The 21,055-nt window shown below is 37.9% G+C and overlaps 1 protein-coding gene across 6 annotated transcripts in view; it reads right to left on the bottom strand.

Annotated features, from left to right (window-relative positions):
* USP34 (ubiquitin specific peptidase 34) overlaps positions 1-21,055 on the bottom strand; it is a 139,303-nt gene that overhangs the window by 77,635 nt on the left and 40,613 nt on the right. For 5 of the 6 annotated variants that reach the window (XM_065682384.1, XM_065682385.1, XM_065682386.1 and 2 more), the window contains 12 exons: positions 19,556-19,748; positions 16,349-16,410; positions 8,702-8,783; positions 8,519-8,611; positions 6,230-6,355; positions 5,692-5,821; positions 5,068-5,103; positions 4,521-4,651; positions 3,653-4,269; positions 2,984-3,198; positions 844-959; positions 633-760 (listed from right to left, as the gene is read on the bottom strand). In XM_065682384.1, coding sequence (XP_065538456.1) covers positions 633-760; positions 844-959; positions 2,984-3,198; positions 3,653-4,269; positions 4,521-4,651; positions 5,068-5,103; positions 5,692-5,821; positions 6,230-6,355; positions 8,519-8,611; positions 8,702-8,783; positions 16,349-16,410; positions 19,556-19,748 — 1,929 coding nt within the window. The remainder of the gene's footprint in view (positions 1-632; positions 761-843; positions 960-2,983; positions 3,199-3,652; positions 4,270-4,520; positions 4,652-5,067; positions 5,104-5,691; positions 5,822-6,229; positions 6,356-8,518; positions 8,612-8,701; positions 8,784-16,348; positions 16,411-19,555; positions 19,749-21,055) is intronic. The other variant, XM_065682387.1, reaches the window with a different exon arrangement.

Here is a 21,055-nt window from a genome sequence, read left to right as displayed (position 1 = left end):
TTTCTTTTATTAGTATCTCAGTATACATATAACTCATCTCACAAATACAGTTCTTAGCCAGAATGTAACAATGTAACACTGCAGGTGATGTCCAGCAGTTGATTAGCTGTATCAACAAAATTAATACCACCTCTGCCAGTTTTCTAACCATACATCTCACAGCTTTGGTGGGTATTAAAACAAGTTATCTGCGCTTGAGCTACTACTTCTACCTGCAGGTGCTACTTCAGAACAGACCCCACAAGAGACTTGGTGGAAAAGAACTTTTCTGTTCCCCAGCCACTTGCATGTTAAACCTGAATATTCAGCTCCAAATGCTTATGCTAAGGCACTTGACCTTGCCCTCAGCTGGCTAAGATGTGGTCCAGATTTTACCAAAGGGTAGGAAGCAACCTCTGGCAGAAGAGAGAACAGACAAATGCAACAAGATATGAAATTCAGGACACTGACAGAACAGAAATATTGCAGCTCAGATGCAACTATGACACCTTGAAAACTATGTTTATACTTTTGCTTGTGTCTGGTTTAAACTGTCTTCCTGTAAAATGAAATAATCATTATAGTCAACTTGGATTTCCTGTATGCCACAAAACAGATACATGTGAAAACAGATAATTTATGACTGGAGTTACCTGTTGTTTGCTAAATTTTCTAAGCAGCCTTCAATAAATCTCATTCGAATCTGTCTGTCAGTGAACCAGCACACTAAAGAACAGAGCAGCTTCTCTGCTTCATTTATTAACCCTTCAGAGAGATGAATCTACATCAAGCAGAAAGAAAGGTTACTGAAGAGTATGTATTCATTTTCTCTAAAAAATATTCTTTTTCTGGCATTCAACTTACAGCATCTTCATCCTGGACCAGATCCCACAAAAGAGTATTTCCTTTCTTACACACATTATCCAAATTAATGTCCGTCACTGCATTGCTGTTATATTGATGCTTATGAACTGCTGGTCCTGAACAAAAGATAAAGACCATTACTAAATAAATAAAAGGAACCATCTAGTTTGAACATTATTCCTAAGTGCATGAACAACAAGATGGTTTATCTGTAGACTTGGCTGTTTTAAAGTGCCTAAAACAACATTGTAATTGCAGCCTTTTTTCACACATGGATTCTTAAAGAGGACAAAACGATTACGACCATACAAGAAATCAAGAGGGCAGTCAAGCCAATATTGACACTGGTTTTGTCTCTCGGCAAGGTTCAATAAAACCAGTATTTAGGAATTGCAGATGTAGGTGCAATGGCTTTTTAATTTAATTAGATTCAATTCATAGTGTAATTAAAGTATTTCTTGAGTCTTTCTGTAGTTCTGTGGTCCAAAGGGAGATATCTTTATAACTACCATTGCTGGAAAGCAAGAAAGCAGCACACTGCAATAAATTGCCTCCACTATTTCCTGTAACTGACTAAAAACCAAGCAAAACAAACACCATTTTTCTATATAGAAACCCATCATGTTTTCATAAACACTGATAGACATCTTCCTTCTTCTGTGGCCACAGATGGCACCACTCATTTATCTACTGTTTGATACCGTTTTCACATAACAGCAAAGTCAAATAGAAAATGTAGACTGCGTGCAGGACATTGTAGTTATTTGCATGTGCAAAAACAGGGGTGTCAAAAATAATCTGCACTGAGGTCTTGTGCAATTTGGATCTTCAGTAAAATGTGTAATATCTACGGAAAACAACGACAAAAGATGCTGATTTACAGCATGTTTTAACTGCAGTTTTAGTAGTTTATTCAACTCCAGAGTGGAGGAAAATAATCCTTCCAAATTTTCAGTGTCAGGCTGGAATTGTAATTCAGTTCCACATAACAAGGAATGTTAAGCCTAAAGAAAAAGAAACTTCTTACTCAACTGTGTTTCATCAAGGAAAGATATGAATAATACTGGTTTTACTGTCTGTGGAAGATAGCAAACTTGGTTCTGTCAGACCACTGAATCAAAATGTCAAACCTTCAGAAAGCATACCCTCCATTATATTTAAAAGGAGGATAAAACAGAAAAAAAAGCTGCCACAATAGCGTATGGAAAGATGATACTATTCTTGAGGAGCGTCTTAGGAGTATCTAAAATTGCACCCTGAAGTCAACTCGAAGATTTGGCAGTGTAAGATGAAATAGCATAAAATGGCCTTTACAACAAGCTCCCGAAGATATCAAGTTATATTTTAACTCATTATGCCAAAATTATTCTCTTTACAGCCCATTATGGTTAATTCATTCAAGCTGACAAATGTACAGAATCACAGGAAGATCCACCCACTATAAGAAAAATCATGTAAGGTTTCAGAGAGGAAAAAACACCCCTGCATTTCAGTACCACCTTTCTTTTTGCTTTAATAACTTCTCAAACAAAAACATTTGCTCTTTAGTGTCTGATTTGTTATAACTTGCACTAAAAGTTCTAGCAGAAATCTGGGAGTGGGACAGGGAATTATAAAGGCAAACACAGCTACACCTAAGGTCATACAAAAATGGATCTCTTGGAGACACAGCAAAATCTCAGTAGTCATAGAATCATAGAATCACAGAATGGTTCGGGTTGGAAGGGACCTTAAGATCATCCAGTTCCAACCCCCCTGCCATGGGCAGGGACACCTCACACTAGACCATGTCACCCAAGGCTCTGCCCAGTCTGGCCTTGAACACTGGCAGGGATGGAGCATTCACAACTTCCTTGGGCAACCCATTCCAGTGCCTCACCACCCTAACAGTAAAGAACTTATTCCTTATATCCAATCTAAACTTCTCCTGTTTAGGTTTGAAGCCGCTACCCCTTGTCCTACCACTACAATCCCTAATGAACAGTCCCTTCCCAGCATCCTTGTAGGCCCCAAGTCACCATGGTTTCTTTGGGAAAATACATATGCATGGTTAAAATAATTTGTGTAATTACTGGAAACTAATTCAAAATTATATAGAATTGAGTTAGAAGAAACGTGTTTTTCTCTTTTCTTTTCTTACCTTGACTAAGATGCTCATGATAGATAGAGGCAAGATTGGGAAGGTGCTGCTGAAGATGAGATGTTAGCTCAGCATGTGAATTGATCTGTACAAGCTCTTCTTCACAGCCAGACTCTTCTCCATCAAAATCAGCCATATTTTTCTCTGATTTGGCACTGACCTGCGAACTGCTGCAGCTGACATCATCTGCACTTAGCATATCATCAACCATGTGCCTGGAAAAGAATATTAGAATGGGCAATATCAAAGAGAAAGGTAGTTTTAGCAGACTACAAGCGAGAAGACATCTCCCTAAAGCTAGTCAGGATGAACTGTCTGTCTGAACAGCAGACCTGCATGTGAATTTGGAAAACAATTCCAGACGAATTGAAGGTCTCACTATCATGATGATTGTGTTGACTTCTTTAATGTTAATTAAATACAGCATTTCCCAAAACAATTTCAGCATCTTCTTAAATGTTGTCTTATTTATTCAATTGAAAACCTTTATAAAAGACTTTAATCAGACATTAACAAAACAGATCGCTGTGTAATTATCTGCTATAACTATTAGCAGTCAGACAATATTATCCTGAACTACTCCAAAATGTCCATATAAATTTCTGCCCATATGGAGTATTTTGCTACCACTTTTATTTCTGTTATAGAGGAATCAGAAGAAATACCTACCCGTCATGGTGATGGTGGTGGTGATGGTGGTGGTGGTGATGCTGCGGCCCAATGAACTGTCGACAGTTAAATAATTCATTTCCAATAGTTTCCCCAAGGAAGTCCCCTGTGTGAGTTATACAAGAATCTTGAGACCCTTGTGAAATGTGAGCAGTGCTCATTTCCCCTGTCATGTCATGCTCTGCATCCTCAGCATGAGAACAAGCATCTAGCATTCTAATTCGATTATCCACTGGTGTCACAGAGTCAGTGTTAAAAACATGGTCCTTTCCTGCCCCATTATTTGCACCACTCCTCTCCGATGCCCCTTGTGAATCTCCCAGGCAAATGCCTGTTTGTGATTCCAGTTTCCTGCTTCGTAGATCTGTGCTCCTATTGCTTTTCTGGGGATTATGACCCCTATCTTCTTCTTCTTCATCCTCCTCCTCTTTGAGAGCTTCGATATCTGCAATGTCTTCAGACTGCACCTCGCTGCCAGGGCTTCCAGCAGACTGGCTTGCGTGACTGGAGTTGGCCTCATTACTGGATCCATCACTGTGGCCACTGCTACTACCAGGACCACTGCTGCCATCCTCACCACTGTTGGCTGTCTCATCGGAGCTTCCTTGCATGGATTCCTGTAATTGTTATTGTAAGATTGATGACAAAATAAAACAACAATGAAAACACATAATCAACAACATCATCATCCAAACACTATTCTTCATTATAAGGAAATGTGTCAGATCTTCAAGTTTGCTTTCGTTCTTTCTCAATTTGGTTGCCAATGACAAAATGCTCTGGGCAAGATTCTAACATAATAATTTGTTTCCATAGCTTAATAAGCAATTCAGTAACCACATTCACAGACTAAGATTTAAGCTCTTACCTCTGTATCTGAAAGTCGCTGCTGTACATGTTTTGTTCTGTTAATAAGCTGTTCCTCCATTTCAATATCACTGCCTCCACTTTGATGGGTGTCACTGTTGTCACTACTTTGAGGGCTGGCTGCTGGTGACCCTAGTTTAAAACCACACTTCCCAGTTACTTTGTGTTATGTATTAACTGGAACGTAACAGCATTACATAAAGTCTGCAAGTCTGCCTCAAATGCTGAACTCAGCAGCATTCTTCCTGCAAACAGTCAAACAAGGGAGATAACCCAAATAGTCTGTGTACCTATACACTAAAATCTCCCTTTAGAACACTCAGCAATTCACTACAAGATTTGTATTCTGATGTCTCTTCTTCCCAGTACACAGCACAGCTATATGAATATACTACATTCTACATGAAATGTAAGTTCCATTTGATCTCCCATAAAAGTGTAATTTCAAACTTTTATCAGTTCTTCCTCTATTAAGACTCCACAGCTGTAGAAAACCACCGTAGTATCAAACATATCAGATTGTGGTGTACTTCTAGAACTATACTTACAAGGTGAAGGGGCTGCTCTTCTGAGCTCCTCTTCTTCTGAAGGAAAAAAGCAGGATGGAAAAATAAGTGACTAAAAATCCTTTTTGACAGCATATAGTTGTCCATGATTCATAAAAATCAGCAGTAGGAAAAGAAAGGAAAACTACAGTAAAATGGCTTGGTGGCATCTTTAGGACTGACTGTGGGGAATACACAGTCAAGGAAAAATAAAAGCCAAAAAACCCCAGAAATAGCATGGAATATCAAAAACTAGGTAAAAATTAGATAAACCTTTGTGAGATTTTATGGAGTTATGTAAGTTACAGATGTTCAGCAGAACAAGAAAAGTTAAATGGTGAGTTATGGACCATCCTCTGAATTAAAAAAGAAAAAAAAGTAATACAAAAATACATGCTACTTTAGATATACAAACAGAATTGATTGGAAATAGAAACCTTTCCAAATGGGCTACCAAAGCTTCAATGCTTTTGTCTTTATCCTCAACTTCGGTTTGAAAAATGTCAGCATGACATGCTTAAAAATACTTCCAAGTTAAAAGTTCTAAACATCCTTTTGGTCCAAAGGCAACAAGGAGACTAGGAAAATAAAACACTGAACTAATGGATCTATTGGAAAACCACGTACCTTTTTTGTTTCCCATGGGTAGATTGGTACTCAGTAAAGATGCAAAAGAGCTTTGTTTTGACAGCTGAGCCTTAGCTGCTAGTGCATTATTCCACAGTGCTTTTATAAGCATTGAGGCCAAATACAAGGTCTATAAACAGAAACAGGTAACAGTGCCATTAAGAAGCAGTAGGTTCTGTTTGCAAAAATCTACTAATCTTTCTATATGGCAATACTACAGTTCACCAACATAAACTCATCAGAATAAATGAATGCACAAAATAATGTGTGACACACTTTCTGACTTCAGACATAGTTAAAAATCTTCTATCAGTGCTTATGCAGTCTTCAAAAATCTCTCAGAAAGATTATCATTCAGAAGCCAGAAAAGGCCTACTTGAAGAAACATGACTTTACTAATATGGTTTCCCTCTTATGCATTAGTGAATATTACTTGTGCATGCACTCCTTTAGAAACACAAAGACAAATCCATAATGATTGTCTAATATACTAACAGAATTTCTCTTGTTCCAGTGATTTTGTTTGCCTTGTCTTTACCTGTTCAGTGTGAGCACTTGGATGAAGAGTTGAGACTAGGTTAAGAAGATGTCTGAGTGGGACAGGGTCCAAGTTTTTGATCAAGGAAGGAAACAAGTCATGTATGTAACGACTGCAGTGCTTTAGCTACAAGGTACAGAGAAGGTAACAGGAACAGCAAAATGAACACAAAAATAATTCGAAGATTGATAAAATTAATTATTAAACAACATATTCGCACAAATTCTCAGGAAGCATTTGTCCAATAATTGCAAACTACATCAGCCTTATTAATTCTGAACAAACTTAGTTTTTATGTTGTAAAATATATAAAGTTTAGTGAAACCAAATGTGACAGTGTCTTCCTTTGCTCCAGTTCTAACAGATATGGTGAAACGAACAACTGGATTTTAACTTAAACAGAACTTCTACAATATAGTATATATGCTAAAACTTGAGGGAAATAATACTTGCAATGAGGTGGCAAATACAACTGAGGACATTACAAGCTAATGTGAGACTGAGAGAACAGACTGTGTGAACTGTGTGAGGATTATTTACAATTCTTTTGTCTTTCCAGTAATGGATGTCAAGAAATATGACAATGTGTTTAGCTAAGAGTACACTCTATTTACACATTAAAGTGACAGTGCTCCTAGATGTTTCCTCTTAGGTTAAATGCTGTTCTTCATAGTCATTCAAAGGGTTTCATGATGTTTGTAAGGATGCTGATACTCAAAAACTAAGTAACAGTTACAAGGATCTTCTAGAAAAAACATTTTTAATGCTGGTTATCACAAATGTACCTCAAAAGGGGTGGTTTTTTTCGTTATTTATTTTGCCTTCCTGGCATATAAAATACGTGTCAGCAGCTAATGGGGTACAGGCTGCCTTTCACAGGATTCAAACTGGATTGAAATTATGTGGATTCTATACAAGGATCCATCTAGACATCTTGAGATACCTGCTTCAATTCAGAGAAGATATATTTTTGCCCAGAAGTTAGTTTAAATAGTGGAAAATACATTTTTTAAGGTCTTCTATTCTTTTAGTCTAAAGGTGTTGGCACTTTAAATAACACTGGAGGTTTAAACCTTTTAGAGGAAGTTGGTTAGGACATACTTCATTTTGATATCAAATATATATATTGAACATAACAGTATTGTTATATTCAATAATATATAGCAGTATGTCAAAATGAACTTGTGAGCTGTAAAAGAATTAGCTCATTTGGGTAACTGTATTCAATTATAGGGTGAAAGAAAAAATCCAGATGTCTAATACTAAAGTGAGTTACTGTAAGTGTGAAAACATTATGGAAGGCAAAATACTGCTCTAAAAATGTAAGTGCAATAAATAATTATTAATTACTTTGATAAAGAGAATTGTTGGAGCCTTTTAAGAGGGAATGCTGCTACAGGGAGCAGCTGTATGTTATAATGACAATGGAATACAGAGGGTTCAGCATGTGTGTACAGTAGTATTTGAGACAAATCACAGAGAAATACTGAACACATAAAAAAAACCCTTTCAAATGCTAACCTGTATAAAAGTGTTCTCTCTGTACCTGTTCAAAAGATCAATTTTATTTCTCTGACCTTCATCTTGAGTGTATTTTTCAGAAAAACTGACACTGAAACCTTGAGGGATTTTTTCTGGGATTTGTTTGTTTGTTGAGTGGCTTTTCTCAATAATAAAAGAAGAATGAAACCACAGAATAACAGTTTCCACAACAGGAAATCAAAATGTCTCCTGCCTTCAAAGCCCCTAAATAAAACATTTCACAACCTAAAATAAAAAGCATATCCATCCCTGAGAAGTAGCAAACAAATACATCTTCCTGAAGTAAAAAAGAGCTTCCAGGTTTAGCAAGCTAAAAATAAAACCTCAGTACCTTCTATACACTTTAACACCAGCACTGTAGCACAGCTGTAAACTTCACTGCCACAACTGTCACCTGATTGTACCCACCAGGAGTACCAGAAATGGTAGCTACAATACATGGGAGCAAGGCGATTTAGCACAACAGTAAAAATATTACATCTACCCTACAATCTTTATTCCCGTTCTTAGTGGAAATACTATGTCCTTGCTATACACCTGCCTTTTTTCCTCTTGTATAAAAGTAGCCTAGGTGGATTTTTGCATCTAATAAAAACACAGTAACTGGCAGTTACCTAACTTACAATTTTGGTCAGCAAAATAGACAAGAAAGAAACTCAACTTTAAAAATCTAAACCAAAACCAAGTTGACATTTTCTATTTGGATTTTTTTTATCATTCCTGCAATCACGACAGTTTTATAACTACCTGTGCCGCAGCCCAAATACAGTCTATATGTTGAGTACTAAGTCTCCCTTCTGCTGCAAGAAAATTCAGGATCACTTGGCACTGTTTGATGATCTGCAAAGTGAGAACATATTGAGGAAAGGTTTACTAGAACAATTAGTTACCCCTCTATGCTTATACTAAAAATAGCAATTTTACACAAACCTCAATGTGTAAATTTGGTCCAAAAATGTGCTCAACTACATTGTTGCTGATAAGCCAGTCTGCAAGCTCTTTTGCAATTGACCTAGAGAGGAAAAATAGTGGGAACATGTGAAATTATCTGCCTACAATATACACACTGCGCTCTGCCCCAGCACAGCATGTCTTTTAAATTCATACCTGTAATTGTAGTAAGCATATGAAAACTTTGTTGAATACAAAGCATTGTCAATGGTCATTCATTCAGGTACGAAGAAAACGATTCCTCTATTTTTTTCCTTAGCTGGAAGACTAATGCCAAACACCAACATTTCCCACTCACCCCTCTGGATCATTAGCAAACCTGTAACCAACAACTCTACCCATTAACAGAGCTCAACAGACCACTTGCAAAGTCCTCACAGGTAAGATTTTGATACACACTGCTGTTTAACCCAAGTTTATGATGGAATTCCAGAGCTATTGAGTTCACAAATGCAGCTAAAGGTGGGAGTGCTGGAAATCGGTTTTTAAAGAAACCCACTGAAATACTTTTAGATTCTCTTGCACAAAGAGCAGCTCATGTAGCTTTAAACCCCTATGTTTTACATGGTCACACGTACACACGTGTAGCATAAAGATACTTCAAAATTCTCATTTTGTTTCATCCACAAAAAGAGGGAACTTCACCCACTGCCAATCCATAAGCACACATTCCAACAGAACAGGACAAGGAATCCAAATTTTCCAAAACAAAAGCTGAACTTCCAGAAAGGACTGCCCTGTCTGGAAACTAGTGCATAAGCTCCTTTTTATTCCTTCTTTTCAAGCAAAGGTTTGTTTATCCAGATTTTGGCACCAGAAGCAATTAGAGGACATCACAGTATTTAAAGCACAGCCTGTAGTTTAAATGGCCCTGGAATAAAAGCGCTCTGTTTCCCAAGGAGGAGAGGATGGGAGGGAGTGGGTGTCTTGGAGGACTACAGGAAGAAGTGTTTTTACTGCTGCTATTGGAACTAGATGGTCTTTAAGGTCTCTTCCAACCCAAACCCTTCTGTGATTCTGTGTCACATTCATAGTCACTGTTAAAATTCCAGGATTGCCAATCTGGATCATTTGCAGTAAGAGAACAAGAATCATTAAGTAAAAAGAGATGCCTTTTAGGTTTTCCAAACAGGAAAACCTTTAGGTTTCCAAACACTTTCCTGGGGTATCCTGCCAGTTCTTCAGTTGTCTTGAATTGCCTGATCCGTATGGATGAACTCAAGGAGCAAAGAAACTCTTACTCAACACCATTCCTATCTTGTCATCCTCTAGTCTAATTCCAGGATATCAGGAATCAAATATTCTTATATTGTTCAAAAAACGTCTCCTAATACTTAAGTAATAACTGGCTTGCAAGGTACAACAATTTACCAGCAATATCACTTACGGCTTACTAGTAAATTAGTTCTCATACTGTAAAGTCAGTTTCTGAGGGTATCTGCTCAAAGAGGGATGACAAAGATAAGCCAGATCTGTTCCATGAAATCCAAATCTAGTTACTTCCTACAGCCTCATTTCAAAACCAAACCAACATCCAAACACCACCGCAACACCCCAAAGACGTCTACCCCAGATCAAACTTTGGAGCATGGGCATTACACACTCATTTAGGGCTTCAATTTCTGTCTAACAAAAAATGAAGTAAGGCCTTTTCACATGCAAGCTGTGGCTTTGCAGATTTTACAGCTAAAGGAACTTATTACTCCTTTGAATATATGCTACCAGTCTCCTTTAGGAACAAGTATGGCTCTAAAAAATGCTCTTATCCACCTGCCTCTACGCTGTCAAACCCAATGCCCACAGTGGCATTGCCCATGGAGATGGAGCTCAAGAGACTACAGCACTGTTACCGTTCATTTTGGCAGGCAGCTGGTAGACCTGGTATTACAAATTCACCTTTAATCACAGGTGCCCAACTCACACTTTGAAAACTGAATGCAGCCTGTAAAATGAGTTCCTTGAACTCAACAGTCTGTTCAGCTCCTTCTCATGGCTTTTACAGTGCTCCTCCTTGCTGTGGGCACACGTGCTCCTGCTACGTGACCAAAATAAAAGCAGAAAGCCTCATAGCTTGCATTTTGCACATACAGAAGGTAGATGGATCTGGTGACACAAGTGACCATACACCCATCAGATGCAGGAGACCGGAACGGATGCACTTCTGGCTACGAAATGTGAAGAAAATCATTGCATATGGTCCTCTGTGAGAGGTAAAAAGCCTTAATACCAGTTGTAAGTCAGCAGAGGTCATTTTGTTCCAGGACCATTTAATTTCTTCTTGGATCTCAATTTTTAAACCTGTAGCTTTCAGAATGAATCCCAGCTAAACACAGCTAGATTCACTAGGTGATGTTAATATGAAAGGACATGCTCCTCAGTGCGTCTCCTTAAACCAAGTACTTCTGCTAGCAGCACAATGTCCATTAGACATTGTATCCAGAGTCATATGTTCCATTTTAGCTACTCTAAAGGAAAGAACAAAACATCCCTTAGAGAGTGAATTCCTTCACATTGTATTGAACCAGTATGGCAGTTCTCTAATCTGCAACATTTTTCTTCTGAGAAATAATGGATTATTCTTTTGCAGGACTGCCTTCTTTTTACTGGATGTATTCTCAGCAGTAAAAACCTCTTTATCCTACTGGTGAGCTCAACTGTGATAAAATGACATCTCAGATTTCTGAAGGTAAACATTCATTTGATATGGATTTGTTGAGGATGACCAAAAACAAGAGGGTCCTTGTGGTGAAAGGCAGAATGCTGCCTTTGTGTTTCCCGGAGAGAACTGTTCCTCCCAGAAAGTTCTGCTGAAGGCACACCCATCACTATATATACCGCTTTTTGAAAGGACGACATTACTACCAGCACCAAGTGTTTTGTTCTCTGATACACTGAGAAATTACGACAGCAGATTGAAGGATTCACCAAAGAAAGCAGATTTCAGTGTAAATGAAGGATGTCTGACTTATTTCCTGAACACTTCCATTTCAGGAAGGAAACAGTGAGAGTGAAAAACATGCATTATGATCAAAGCACAGATATGCTTTTCCCTCTAACATGAATGCAGCTGTAGAAAGAATGGTTTTACAAATTAGGTATCTACGTCATACAGACCTTAGCAGTAATAACATTCACCTTGGTAATAACACGTATTAGCTATTTTTCATGGATTTGGTAATTGGGATAGCAAGGGACAAGTCATTTAAGGAACCTGATACTCTCTCTGGGTCTGTGTTGTGGGTGAGGGAGGAGGAGAAGAGAATGAAAAACTAAAAGCAATATCTACTCTGGTTTAGCTGGCTCTAAATCTTTCTCACACTGGAAATCTCCACAAGATAATGGGCTTGATGACCCCTAGACTTAATTTCTCCTTACACTTTTAATTTAAGTTCACTGACAGTTCATATCTGTCAAAAATAACTGGTATACTTCCAAGAAATGAAATTCAAGCACTTCTGACATTAGTTTCCCCAGGCACTCCATGAGTTTGCAGGGAAGAGAGTGGCAGCTATGCAGCTGTGATATAACCTGATGTTTGTGAACTGTACTTACAAAAGGCGAGTACCACAGCTTGAATATTGTTTGTTATTGTAAATAAAACTATCCGGAAGGAAAGTACAGTTTATGCATTCTCCTCGTAGGTCAAAGCACGCTTCTCTATAAGAGGACTGGGTTAAAGCCCTAGAAACACTTTAATCTAAGGCTGTGGTGCAATACTTGGTAGCCACATGATAACCCAGATTCAGGAACAAATCCCACATCAAAATAAGCCTCCCCAACGAAAACCTTATTTATCCAACCAGCCAATTTCCAACACAATTCACCACGCAGCTACAAAGCTGGATGAAATACAACAGCAAGTCAGTAACGTCACTGAAAAATATCATGTGAAACCTCAACAGGAAAGATGTAGCAATAGAACGAGCAGCTTGCAAGGGATGAAGACAAAATCACTGAAATAGCATCTACAACACAACAACAGATGTAGAATACTGATCTCAACTATTTAGCCTCAGAAATGTGAAGAGGATAAAGCAGACACCCTCCAAACACACATTCAAGCACACGTTTTTGTGAGCATCCATTTTCTTATGTGATGCTTTGCAGGCTCCGAAACCACCACTCTGGCATCATCTAGAGTATTTATTAAACTACTGTGTGTGCCACTAGAAAGCTTTATGTCATTAGACAGAAACATCAGTGAGCTGGGTGAAAAACTTCACTATTTGTTTTCAAAGAAAAGCTGAGAAGATCCCTGGAATGTGGAATAGGAGATGGGAAGAGGCATTTAAACGATGTTGACATTAATTCACTTGGTGAGCTTAGACAAAAAAAATGAGAAAGCAAGAGTTAGCATGAGCTAAGAGAACAGAAAAAGCAATATAAAACTTGCAGATTAATATCCCAATAAATAAGAGAGGGAAAAGAAAGGAGAAGAAATAATCCAGACCTTTCTGTTCACAGGTGGAAGGGATTTCGCCCACCTGAAATCACGCTGTAAGGAGATTTTTAAGGGAGGGTAATCGAGTTTTGTAAGTGAGGCAGGAGGTCATGGCAGCATCAACCTGAAACCTGAAACTCAAGTTCTTGGCTGCCTTCCACTTAAGGAGCAAAACAAATATCTCTTTACACGTGTTATTTCCACCAGCTGGTGGTGTCCTCTTTAAGGAAAAAACAAGTTTTTCCTCTTGTGGTCCAAACAGCATAAAAACATCTTTCCCTCCCTGAAAGACATGATCGTTTTTCACTAACCAACATCAGCAAACTAGTTTGAGGAATCACTAATCAAAGACTTGAAGACTCTTCTATTCAGTCCCGTTATTTTTAGCTTCAATAGATTTCATATTCTTCACTACCTCAGACTGCGAAGAATTTGATTCTATCTTAAGAGTCAGGAATAGCTAAATTAAAAGTATCTCTCTGAGGGATATTATGAAGTTGAGTCACTGAGACACTGCACATGTCCTGACAATACACATACTCAGTCACCACACACCCTAGAGAAGACAGTCAAGTAAACTAAAGCTAAAAAGACATACAAATACCTACGGAGAGAAAACAGATTTCTCTCCCTTGGCTTTCTGCTGTTTTCAAGTGCAAATTGTGAAATCCAGCGACCTCCTAGCCAAAAGATGCTTTAGCTTATCTTACCCTGGAAAAATTTGCAACCATACAGATAAAAGGCGGGAGGCTACTCTTGCAAAATACTTGCTGCAAAATCCTGATGATTCTCCCAAACAAAAGGGAAGAACTAGAACTGATAGCTCTTTCTTAAAAAGAGAAGATACCTCCCGCAAACCCACCTTATCAAGATACAGAAGGAGAAATCCCAAAGGTTGACAGTTCCAAACGCATCTGGAAAAGTCAAAACACATAATGGGGATGACCAGGCATAGTGCAAAACATCTTCCTTTGATAAATCTGCAGAGGCTACAAAGGTACATAATAAATCTTAGACTTCCTTTCTCCACTAAGGAAAGAAAACAGGAATGAAAAGCTTCCCTTTTGCTGCTCATTCAATCACTGCCAACTCTGTAAGTGCCTTCTCATCCAAAAATTCCTCATGAACAGAGTCTTTAATGAGAGGGAACCTTTGTACTGAACAAACTGTAGAAGTGAGATGTTTTCCCCATCCTGCTGCATCAGCCATTCCTCCTGATTTGGCTGGAAGAAATCAGTGATTCCAAAAGACATCTGAAGGTGAGCAGCAATACTCAATACTGATTTGTACCCAGCTTTTCAGGTAGAACACCAGAATGACTGGAATTCACATTTAAAAAAGCCACGTACTACAAAAGTGGAAAAGAAGGTCTTCTGTTCATGCTGCATTCCTTTCAAATGACAGCCTGTTTACAGATGCCCTTGACAAGAAAGTAATAGCCCAAATGAGAATTTGACAATTTCCTTCAGCTTTAAAATAACTGATGTTCCTGCACAGTACATCTGCTCTTCTGCAGGGAAATTTCAGCAGCCTCCTCTTCCCCTTCTTGATAAGTTTCCTTTTTTACATTTGAGATAGAAAATCAAACAGCTTTTTAATACGTTTAACTGGTGGAATAACTTCTTGTTAATGTTCTTTAATTAGTTACTACTAGTTACAAATTATTTCATTCACAGTATGTTTCAGAAGATGAACTAACCAAGAAACACCTCAGTTTCAGATATTCAACGTGAAGGAAGGAAGATCAAAAAGGGGTAAAACTGATGTTTGGCAGTCCCAGTGTAAGAATACACCATAAACTGTCAGTACAACATTGAAAATACCCCAGCCAACAAAAACCACCTCACATACCCAAGGTGTTATACTCCTGTAGTATGTACTTCCACTGCTACAGAACTAGAAGCTTTGGAAAAAACCCAACACCTCTCCTAGGCCACAAAATATGTAAGATAATATATATAAGATAATACATAATAATCTTATGTATCTATTAAAGTAATACATGTGTGATTACATTTACTACAGTAATGAAAATATTTTGACATGTATATGAGCTTAATGACATGACATTCCGGTCTCATCAGATCATAGTAAGATACTTATGGCATAGATAATAATAACGCCTTATTTTTTTCCTGGCACTATGTATCAAAACTTTGCTTTGCAATAAATAGATAGCACGGATTCATATTCACCTATTGATTTAGCGACAAAGGACAAGACAAAGTTGTCTTCTCGACCTACTCCCCTAAATTTCACTTCAAGTATACAAGTTATTTACATGAGATCTATAGGGTTGTGGTCCTGACTGCTGCCAGATTTCAATGAGCAGGTGTTCAAATAAAACCAGCTATAATAAAAATACCCAGAAGAAAAAAGCAAGCCAACTGCTGCTGCAACAGACTTCTCATTGATAAGCAAAAGACAGTGGAGTGTGTCTGTAGTGAGACAGATCTGCACATGGATACAACCCCCAAGATACACATAGAGAGTATTTCACAAGTAATATCCTAGATTTTACCTACTTTGCCCATGATTTCTGAAGAACAGTTATTTCAACTACTCAAAGACATACTTTTGCCTAATTTGTAAGGTTCTAACAGTAAGATTACAGTTACTATAAAAATCAGTACATTTCCTCACTGGAATACAATCCCACACATGAATCTTCTCAAAGATTATGGGAGTCCCTTTTAGAACTGTTAAACACACCTTAATTACACAAATAAGGACTCTGAAGAAAACCAACAAATAGCACAGGCTCAGAGACGCAGTGGAAAACTAATAACAAGGCTGAGAGCCAGTGTTGGCACAAGTTTTGTTAACTAAGTAATCAAGAAAAGAAGAATATGGCAAAAATACTACTTGGATATGAATTAGCTGGTTCTTATTTATACATCACAATGGAGGTAATGGCCTGTTACAGGTACTTATTACTTCAGTATCTGCTTTTTTCTAAAGGTTACCTTGACTTTTATGCTTTATGACAATACAAAAACCAGAGACATTTAGAAATATTTTCAACATTATCACTTAAAACCATTTATTAAACCTCTACTTAGAATATTTCTAATAAATGCCTCAGGTTATCACTACTCCCCACTGTGTATAATCCACAACAACAAAACAGGAGAACCGCAATCATATAGCACACTGAAAGTATTCATAGTAATGTTCCTACTTACGTTTCTGTGTCTGAAACTAATGACTCATTATTACACACATCATTGAAGGTATGAAGTTGGTTCTACAGTTAGAAAAAGGAAGAAGAAAGTTAACATTTTGTCTAGACATCTTGTGAGGTAGCTTTCTTACATTTATAAACAGTATCAGTGACTGTAAACAATTTCTTCCAGTACTTTCAACGCTTTTAAATACGTTGCTTTGACAAAACTTTGAACAGGCATTCCAGTAGCAAGAGGCATCACTTTTCCTTTTTAATTGACCTTTCTTTCACTAAAGCAATTAAATCACGTTACAAAACTCCACCCACTCCAGAAATCAAAGCACGGTGCGAGGCAGTCACTTTGCACCCAGGTTTTCATGAGGAATGAAACACACACTCTGGAAACTGATGTCTTAGGATGAGTCTCCCCATTACTGTAACGTTTACTACAATAGCAAAGTTTTTTTTTGTCACATTATCAGTGCGAAAGTCTGCAAAAGTGGAGAGTGAAAATTATGTATTTTTATATGAAATGAAGCTTTCAAAGGTATATGAACTGATAAATTCAAGTTATCTCAGCAAAACAGAAAAGCCTGCTAAAGGTTTCCATCTCTTTACCACCCTTTTCCTCAGCATCAACTTTCCAGATACAGAGGTGGCTTTGCGTCCAGTTCTTCACCTGTATGTAACAGGGTTTTAAACATTTAAAACTCAGGAATAAAACTTACTTCTCATCTTGCTTTCAAAAATATTAAAGACAAAGTAACGTGAATTTCCGAAATTCCAATTCAACGTGTTGCTTATCTTTATCAAAATATTTACTTTTTCCTTTCTTGAAAGAAGCCCGGTGCATGCATTCTCCAATCTGGGTGACAGCTAATGTCCTGCAGCCTCTACACAGACATTTATTCATGTCTGATCTCAACAAATTTCAGGGGAAAAAGTGTTTTTGAAGAAATTAGTGAGAGATGAGAGCCTGGTTATACAATTATTAATAGATAAGTTATTAATAGATACTTTCAAATGAAGCCTATTTAGGAGTGGAAAAACGTGAACAGAACTTCATGAAGAAATCATTATAAGCTGTTAAAATTGGGTCAAATGAAGAAGTGAGAGTTCACTGGCTTTTCTGAAGACTTGTGCCCCAACCAAGACTGTTCTGAAAGGGATCAAAGAGTGAAAAAGTACTGAACTGCACCTATCCTCATTTTAAATCCATGGGCACACATTGATCCAAATTTCCCATCTGAAATCCTTATCCAAAGGAATTTTGACAAAAGGTGTTCTTTTTGATATTGGAATTCTGAAACAGTTTTCACAGTAATTTCAACTAAAGTTGTAGAATTCTGCCACAACCTTGCAAAACAAAATACATTTGGGATAGTGTTGCACCACATTATTCTCACTCGGCTCCTAACAATTTAATTTCATGTTTTCTCATCGTGAAATGCCAAAGCCAATAAAATACTTTTACAATGGTTTAACGTATATGAAACATTAAAGGAGCTAAAGACGCCTGTACTTAATTAATGTAACACAAATGCGTTAGTTATGAAGTCAACAAAGATATGAAGTCTTCAGCAAAGGAAGGTGAGAATTAAAAGGCATCTCCCCAGCTAACCTTGTCTGAAGACTCAGGCATCAAAGGTAATTAAACCTTGTACATAGGAAGCCAATGCAGGAAGAGAAGGTAGATTTAGATTAGATATAAGGCAGAAGCTCTTCTCTGTGAGGGAGCTGAGGCGCTGGCACAGGGTGCCCAGAGAAGCTGCGGCTGCCCCATCCCTGGCAGTGCTCAAGGCCAGGCTGGATGAGGCTTGGAGCATCTTGCTCTAGTGGCACGTGTCCCTGCCTGTGGCAGGGGGTTGGGAATGGATGAGCTTTAAAGTCCTTTTCAAACCAAACCAGTCTGGGATTCTATGAAATGTGCACTGTTCAAGTTTTGCACTGAATTTGCTCAGGGAACACCCAACAAGGTTGCATTTTCACTAATGCACAAAACCAGATAAAAAGGGGTTGAAAAACTGAAACAGGAAGGATGGCCACGTCAGCGGAGTACTCATTTCCACGTATTTCAGTTCATCTGCAACTGGAAGGACAGGAAAACAGAGAATCCTATTTGTGAGGGACTAGGAGAGACAGAAGAGTGTATTTTGGAGCTGAACTACTCCCTCAGATGATTGGGAGATAAAATCAAAGTGAAACAAGGTAACAACAAAAAAAAAGCTTCAGGCTGAGAAAGTTGGGGCTGTTCATCCTGGAGAAGAGAAGGCTGCATGGGGACCTCAGAGCAGCCTTCCAGTACCTGAAGGGGGCTACAAGGATGCTGGAGGGGGACTTTTCATCAGGAACTGTAGTGACAGGACAAGGGGTGATGGGTTCAAACTGAAACAGGGGAAGTTCAGGTCAGGTATAAGGAAGAAGTTCTTTACTGTGAGGGTGCAAAATCTTGCTTCTGGTTATACATGTCCTGTTATTAAAATCTCACTTTTACAGTCAGGTTTATCAATCCTGACGGGTCAAAACACAGAACTACATAAAATGACACAATTTCCCAGGCCTAAATGAACTACATGCCTGAAAAAAACCACAAACTGGTGGATTCTTAATTTTCAGACTTTCAGAGGAAGCACAACAGAGCTTGACTGGTGTTGCAATGTGGAGAATTTCTATAGGAAAAGGAGGAGTGGGGTTTTGGTTTTTATCTATTTCTATTTGATGCTATATATATTTACCTCTTCAGTCTTCTGCTAATTAATGCAAAAATGCTCTCTCTTGAGAAACAGACTATACTAAACGAACAGGAAAAAGAGGTATGTACAATACAAAGAAGCAGCTAATTATAGTAGAGTCAAGACACTGCAAAGGTAAAAATGAAAACAGATTGAAAGCCTGTGTAAACAACAAATATAACGATGTCAAGGGACTTGATTTCAACATAGCTGTCACAAAACATGGTTCTAAGAGGGTTTTTTAGCATGGTAAATTGCTCAGGAAATGTGCAACAGTTCCATTCCATATGCTGCAGAACATAACCATCACTTGGAGTTCTCTCTCAGCGAATCCTATATTCGCAACCATGGCTATAATTTCCTAAGACTGCAGATATAAGAGGATTCTGCATTTTCACACATTACAAGAGCCCCAAAACAAGTCTGTAACTCATAAAACACAAAAAGAAACATTTTTCTCCTAAGTATTATTTAGGTTTTCAAAAAGTTCTTACTGTTATTTGACTCAGCCCAGCCAATCTCATTGTCAGAGTTGGAGACATAAAGTACTTGAACGCAAGATCGAGACTTTCTTTATCAAAACACAAGGCTGTATCCAATGGTTCTTTAACTGTGCTCCACATTAAATCTGCCATGTTCCGGGCTGCACTCTGTCGCAACTCCTGGTCTGACAGTTTACATAAATACCTGGAATAAATTACAAAGGGAAGGGAAAAAAGAGAGTATGATTCAAACTAGAACATTTGGAACACCTTCTTGATTAGAACAAATAGATATTTCCAATAGCTGTAAGAGTACTATGCCTTAATACACCACAATCAAAAGTTGGCAAAAAAGAAAACCAACAAGGAAAACCAGAATTACACATAATATTTTAAAAAGTAAATAAATTGCTTGCTTTAAACCTCTTCAGATTTATTTCATTCCACAAAATGACAGAAACCCATGCAGTTCTTCAGAAATGGAGGTTGGAACCCTAAACTTCGCACCTGTTTCATGCGAAGGTGCCCTCTCTGGGTAGCTGCATCATGTTTATTTACTTGATTTAAAACTCAAGTGTTACAATCCGCTTGAACAGGCCACGCTGGATGGGGCTTGGAGCAACCTGCTCTAGTGGAAGGTGTCCCTGCCCATGGCAGGGAGTTGGGACTCCATGAGCTTTAAGGTCCCTTGCAACCCAAACCATTCCATGATATTAATACACTTTAAAAGTGAATTTCTGGAAATAATGGATCACAAACAGCATGCTCTGGCAGTGAGGATACACTCAAGTTTAATATATCCCTGTCTGTGGTCTCAGACCCAGAACAGAAACACATTAAAATTGTGCAATCATATTCCGATACAATGCATACAACAGGTTCATCATAAAATGTTGTCTAATCCTGCACAATGAGTCGCAATAAAAGTATGGTCTTCAAATGGAAGGCAGAAAACCCAATCCATTTAAAATAATTATTAAGAAAGTTATTAATGATAATAATTTATAAACACTAACTTTCAGAAGTTAGCCCAACTTTGGTCTTACCTAAGCAACTACAAGATCAAGACATACCAAGAACATCTATACAAAACACTGATGCAGCTGAGGACCTCTTCTAAGCTGAATGCATAAGAGAAGAATGTTTAGAAACAGTCTTTCATGGGCTTATTTTGATTTAAGGACTTTGAATTAAAGACTGCCCTGTGAAAGGGACACGCACACAAGGTTGGCATAGTTTTTTCTTGCTGTACTTGAGCATTTTGAAGTTCCAACTACATCCAAACTAGCTTTAACTACATAGAAGTGTTAAAAATCCATTTGTTTGACAGCCTAAGCCTGGATCTGTCCTTGGAGACCAGCCAAATAGATGCATGAATCTTTTAAGAAACACAAGAGATATTAAAGTACACTTAACTAGATTTATGCACCATTCCTTTGCATTTACATCATATAAACATCAGTAAATTTTTCTTAAAAAGCAAAAATACAGGCCCTGATACTTATTTAGATT

This window comes from Lathamus discolor, chromosome 5 (genome assembly GCF_037157495.1).
Source record: "Lathamus discolor isolate bLatDis1 chromosome 5, bLatDis1.hap1, whole genome shotgun sequence".
NCBI lineage: Eukaryota > Metazoa > Chordata > Aves > Psittaciformes > Psittacidae > Lathamus > Lathamus discolor.
The sequence above is the reverse complement of the archived record's forward strand: the minus strand, read 5'-3'. Positions and strand labels throughout refer to the sequence as shown.